Here is a 6,297-nt window from a genome sequence, read left to right as displayed (position 1 = left end):
GGAAGAGAAATTAGATAGAATAGTGTGCCCGAGTGCACCCTCAAACAAGCGAACTCTAACCCAAGACAGTGGAATACCATGGTACAGAGGCTGTGGCACTACCCAAGACTAGAGAAAAATGGTTTCGTTTTGGAGTGTCTTTCTCCTAGAAGATCTGCTTACCAAAGCTAAAGTCTCTTCTACCATTACCAAGAGAAAAGTAGCCACTCAACAATTATAGTTCAGTAGTTAGCCCCTTGGGTGACGAAGAATTATTTGGTAATTTCAGTGTTGTCAGGTGTATGAAGACAGAGGAGAATCTGTTAAGAATAGGCCAGACTATTCGGTGTATGTGTATAGCAAAGGGAAAATGAACCGTAACCAGAGAAAAGGATTCAACGTAGTATTATCTGGCCAGTCAAAGGACTCAATAACTCTCTATCGGTAGTATCTCAACGAGTGGCTGGTGCCCTGGCCAACCTACTAGTTTGTCTTGAATGTCTGTTAAGTGTTTTTCAATTTCACAGTTTGGAGTTTATGGAGGTATAGAGAATTAAGGTTATACACCGGCCTCTATTCTTTAACTGAAAATTTTCTTCCATTAAGACAATATTCCTAAAAGTCAATGACAAATTAGTATAATAATGCTAAGAAATATAAATAGCATTGATTCAAATGTCGGAAATTTCAGATATTGATTTCGAGGATTAAAACTTAGGAGAGATGAAACATTTTGAAATGGGACAACTATAATGAGAAATAAATCGAGGCCCAAATACGAAAAGTTTTAACGATATGAGACGAGATCCAACCTGAGAGTAGAATTTTTTTTTGATAAGTATATTATTGATTTTACCAATAATTGTGAGCGATTTATATTTACGATTATACTCAGAGTTTTCCAAAGTCTACTTAGGCATTTATCTATGTTTATTTCTTCTGTGTATATTCATATAATTTTTTTTTTTTTTTTTTTGGCAGTCAGGCGGAACGAAGCCAGGGACGAACGGGGCATTGAGCACTTGGCAAGATGCATCAGAATGGCGGAACCTCTTGTGCAAACTCCGGAGTATATCTTTCCACTGACAGTTCCAGAAATTAGAAGCGTATGCAGGTAAGAAGGAGAGAGAGAGAGAGAGAGAGAGAGAGAGAGAGAGAGAGAGAGAGAGAGAGAGAGAGAGATTTTATAATTCCTGATTGGTATCCATCTCAAAATCAACTTTGTTTTGTGCCATATCTTTCGGGGTTGAAACATCTCTCGCTTTTTTTAAAGAATGGTTTGTAGTTATATATATATATATATATATATATATATATATATATATATATATATATATATATATATATATCATGCAAAATGAAAAAATTTTATCATCATTTCACTGAAAAATATTTTTCAGAAATTAATTTATATGAAATATGATATAAAAAAAATCAGTAAGTTAATAATACTGGTATGACTTGAAAAGCAAAATGGTGTTGAAAATTTGTATCAAATCATCATTCCCCAAATGAAAGTAATATTTTTCTAATTTTCATCCATAATAATTTGATTCAAAATTTGGTTGACTCATCGACATAAATATATTTCTGCGACACAAAACCAGTTAAAGCCCTCAATCTTTTATAATTCAATTTACTGTTTATCAAAACATTTATCATTTGCATGATTCCAAACCGTTTTAAAATCTTTATGATATTAATTCATATTAATTTGATTCAAAATTTGGTTGACTCATCAACAATGATACACTTCTGCGATTCCAAACCCATTAAAAACCCCATTCTCCTATACTTTAATTTGCTGTTTATCAAAATCCTTATCAAAACATTTATCATTTGCACGAATCCAAACCATTGTAAAAACTTCAAATTGTTTTTATTATTTTCTTAAAAACCCCAATCTCTTATACTTCAATTACCTATTTATCAAAACATTTATCATTTGCACGAATTCAAACCATTGTAAATACTTCAAATTGCTTTTATTATTTTCTTAAAAGCTCCAATCTTCTCTACATCAATTTGCTATTTGCCAAAACACTATCATTTACACGAATCCAAACCACTCGAAAACCTTTAATTCTTCTTCTTTTTATTTACTTAAAAACCCTAATCTCCTATACTTCAATTACCTATTTTCAAAAACACTATCATTTGCACGAATCCAAACCACTCGAAAACCTTTAATTCTTCTTCTTCTTTTTTTTTCTTAGGATGTGGGATGGCTTCGTGGACTGCGTGAACGAGTACACGGCGACTTACCTGACGCCCACGCAGAAGCACGAGTTTAACCTGGCCATTCGCAGCTCCATCGAATCTATCCAGCAGCTGTGCGCGGGCGAGCACGACTACCAGAGATGTGAGTGATAGAGCAACGTTCTGCTGACACCTGGTTTCTTTATCGGAATGAGAGAGAGAGAGAGAGAGAGAGAGAGAGAGAGAGAGAGAGAGAGAGAGAGAGAGAGACCATTCACTCTGTTTACTATTTTCAAAGCCACAATGATCACTCATCTTTTTGATCACCTTACACCTTTTGGATTAGCTTACCTAGTGAGTGAGTGACTTAATGTGTGTGTGTGTGTGTCTGTCTGTCTGCATTTGTATTTCGCAGATATGCATTCAACTATCAACCTACCGATTGGGAACTTCACTCTTACCCTATGAAAATTACCTTCCTACCATGGAGCAATGAAAGGATTCATCGTTTATTTCCCATTCCGATTCATTGCTTACAGGGGTAAAGTTTATACAAAACATGTGAAAAAAATGAGGTCACTATGTCTTATTAAAAATGCACTCTAACAAATAGGTAAACACACATACACATATACATACACATAATGGAGTGGAATGTACCAGAACGTGTCGAAAAATTAGTGCAAGGATTGGTGTTTGCTAGTAAATATAAATAGACAGGGGACTGACTACAATAACAAAATCTTGGGGAATATTTCCTTATTAATCTCTATGAAATCTTTGCATATTATTACTTGCTAAGCTACAACCCTAATTGGAAGCAGGATGCTATAAGCCCAGAGGCTCCAACAGGGAAAATAGCCCAGTGAGGAACGGAAACAAGGAAAATGAAATATTTTAAGAACAGTAACAACATTAAAATGAATATCTCCTACATAAACTATAAAAACTTTAACAAAACAAGAGGAAGAGAAATTAGATGGAATGGTGTGCCTAATTGTACCTTCAAGCAAGAGAACACTAACCTAAGACAGTGGAAGACCGTGCTACAGAGGCTACCCAAGACTAGAATACAATGGTTTGATTATGGAGTGTCCTTCTCCTATAAGAGCTGTTTACCATAGCTAAAGAGTCTGGCCACTGAGTATGCATTAGTTAAACTTCACAGTCTGAAACAAACCTACGATCGTATTTGTAACTAATTTGTCTTGAATATAAATAGGTTCTTAATTTTTATCACTTCAAAATTAAAATAAACATACTAATTATCACACAATTGTAATTTTCTTTATCTAAAGATGTGCTACTCAGTATTTGACAGTTTTTACCTCCGCAAGTGAAGTTGGGATGAGGTTATGTTTTCATCCCTGTTTGTATGTTTGTGAACAACTTCCTGGCCACAATTTTACTCAGAGTAGTGAAACTTTCAGAAATTAATTGCTGACCGAATTAACCTTAACCTTAACCCCAAGCTCGCATATGATTGTCACACAGACTTCAAATACGACTACGGTCTATATTGATTCTGGGAAAGGCAAGGTGGTTTCGAGAAATAAGCTGCCGTGGCGGAGGTCTGAACTCTCGTAGTTCTTTTCTAGTTGTATGACTGATTGACCAGATCAATCCATATCAACGATTCATCTTTCTTTCAATTTCTGAGCTTATAATAAAATATCTATTTCTACAGCTTACCTCGCATACGCTCCGTGTCTGAAACGCGTATCTACCGACTCGGCTTTCTGCAACGACCAATACCAGTACTTGGCTGACCTTGTCCAAGGAAGTTCAGCCACAGATGCTCAGCTTTGTTGGTAAGACTCATTGTTTCGTAATATTTTTAACTGGTTCCCTAAATGTCACCATCCTAAGGAACTTTGTTAAGGACAGCACTTTTTATGAATTATTCGGCTACACGTGAGTTGGAACTCACCGAAAATCTTTACTTTCTCCACTGAACCACTTGGATTAAGTCTCCTACGCTAGCATTTATGATAAAAAAAAACTTTTTGGAATTAAAATATAAAACATTGATACACTGTTCTCTATTCTATATTTTCTGATCTTTTGAGGGACATAACTTATCACATTAACTTCTTGATATCTATCTAACACTAACCACTAATAACCATGAAGTTTCTAATAACCTTTTCCATTTAACAGCGCTCATCACAAATTTCGAGACTGCGTGCTGGAAAAGACACCGATGGAATGCGACAAAGAAGGAATAGCCTCTGGGTCCAACATGCCAGCGTCCAGATTCATGAGGGACATGTTAGACCGAGCTCTTGGTTTTCTTCTCCAAAAGTGCCGAGACTTCGTGTAAGTTTAAGTTTGAGCCTCTGTAGCCTAGGAAACGTACGAGCTCCTTATCTTTCAAGGGCTCCCATGAGAGAAAGCTAGTATATTGGTCTTAGGAAATGTATGCTGTTAAAATGTAATGGTAAATATGTTATGCGTATTGGTAAATTTGATGGGATTTGAGAAATAAATCCTGCATCATGTTTTAGAGTGTCAATTTTTATCTTCAAGCAATGGGATTCGATGCTACTTCTGTCAAATCCAGAATTATATATTACACGGTATGTGAAAAAATATATCCATATACAATGATTAGATCATCGCAAAGCCCAAGTTACTTTCCTTGCATGTTAAAAGGTTGATTTTATATATCTTCTTTCCTCCCATAGGCCTAATTCTCACGACTGCCCTCGAACAAATGTCCGCCCATCCGTAACAGTCCCCGACACAAGCGACAACATTGGTGGCGACGATTTCTTCAGCAGCAACAACGGAGAGGACCACAACAACAACCCAGACAATATCGGCAACAATGTTTACCTTCGTCCCGATTCGACAACAGCCGGCCAGTCATCAACAACACCACCGGATTCGACAACCCGCTTCACTTGGACGACCAAGGGATCCGTCTTAGCCACTCCCGACCCAACCGATCATCTCTCTGGGAATAACTTGGAACCGGAGAGCCAGCAGTACCGCGGACGGGCTTCTGGAACCGTTGGGAACATGATTTCAGTTGGGCTTTTGCTTGGTTTGACAACGATTCTGAGGCTGCAATGATTAGATGGCGGACTGTTTCAATGACCAACAGCTTGGATTACCTTTCTCCTCTTTGGATCTTGTTCATCTTTTCTCCCACAGGTGCTCAAGTTCATGAAAACGCAATTTGCCAATTAGCAACACTAAGCATCGTTACATGTCTCTTAGTAACATTTTTTCATAATTTTGAAATTGAATAAAATAATAATCACGTGTATGTAAGACATTTGTTATTATTCTTAAATAATCATCAAATGTATGTAAGATCTTTGCTATTATTCTTTTTATCCTACGATACAAATGTATCAGCACTACAATCATTTCAATAGTGCTCTTCACTAAGTTATTACAAGAGATATGACGTAGTTTTAGTATTGTTTCTTGCTAAATATACACACAAGGATAAAGAATGTCTTTTTAGTCAAAATATTTGTTTTAGATAGCGATTATTTAGACAGAAAAAAGAGAGAAAGAGAGAGCGCTCTCGGAGGTAAATAAAAAAATTCAGTGCCTATAGGGATATTGACAATGTTAATTTAATACCCAAACATCTCTCTCTCTCTCTCTCTCTCTCTCTCTCTCTCTCTCTCTCTCTCTCTCTCTCTCTCTCTCTCTCTCTCTCTAAATTTAATCTCAGCTAGAACAACGTGTTTCATCACCCTTTACTTCTGTATTTCCTGTATCTATCACTTTCTCATTTGATTTGAGAAAGTTAGTCACCAAAATTTAAGTCTACTCTACATATTCCTGTATATAAAATAAGTTTAGGGATTGGCTTGCTGGCTTGGGCATAGCTATGCAAGCTGTAGCGTCGCTTAGGGGAACGGTGGAGGGCTCTACTCTCTCGAATATCTTTCCATATTCCGTGTTTTGAAGCATTCTTTCTTTTTACCCAGTACAGTCTCTTTGATTATTAGGCCTATTACAATATTTCAAACGATCAGACCTTGCTATATTTGAGTAAGCCTTCTTTCACTATTGGAATTTTTCATTATTATGGCTGTGGTAGTTCTTGTTGTTGTTTGGCGGTCTTTTTAAAAAGTTTTTTTCTTTTTTTTTTCT

The 6,297-nt window shown here is 36.4% G+C and overlaps 1 protein-coding gene across 2 annotated transcripts in view; it reads left to right on the top strand.

Moving 5' to 3' along the window:
• The window catches only part of LOC137639213 (uncharacterized), a 46,832-nt gene extending 41,121 nt beyond the window's left edge, over positions 1-5,711 (top strand). For both annotated transcript variants that reach the window (XM_068371506.1, XM_068371505.1), the window contains exons 3-7: positions 961-1,093; positions 2,196-2,341; positions 3,866-3,989; positions 4,339-4,497; positions 4,866-5,711. In XM_068371506.1, coding sequence (XP_068227607.1) covers positions 961-1,093; positions 2,196-2,341; positions 3,866-3,989; positions 4,339-4,497; positions 4,866-5,256 — 953 coding nt within the window. In that variant the 3' untranslated portion in view covers positions 5,257-5,711. The remainder of the gene's footprint in view (positions 1-960; positions 1,094-2,195; positions 2,342-3,865; positions 3,990-4,338; positions 4,498-4,865) is intronic.
• Positions 5,712-6,297: the final 586 nt, after the last annotated feature.

Source organism: Palaemon carinicauda, chromosome 4, assembly GCF_036898095.1.
Source record: "Palaemon carinicauda isolate YSFRI2023 chromosome 4, ASM3689809v2, whole genome shotgun sequence".
Classification (NCBI taxonomy): Eukaryota; Metazoa; Arthropoda; class Malacostraca; order Decapoda; family Palaemonidae; genus Palaemon; species Palaemon carinicauda.
This window is presented reverse-complemented; position numbering and strand designations above follow the sequence as displayed.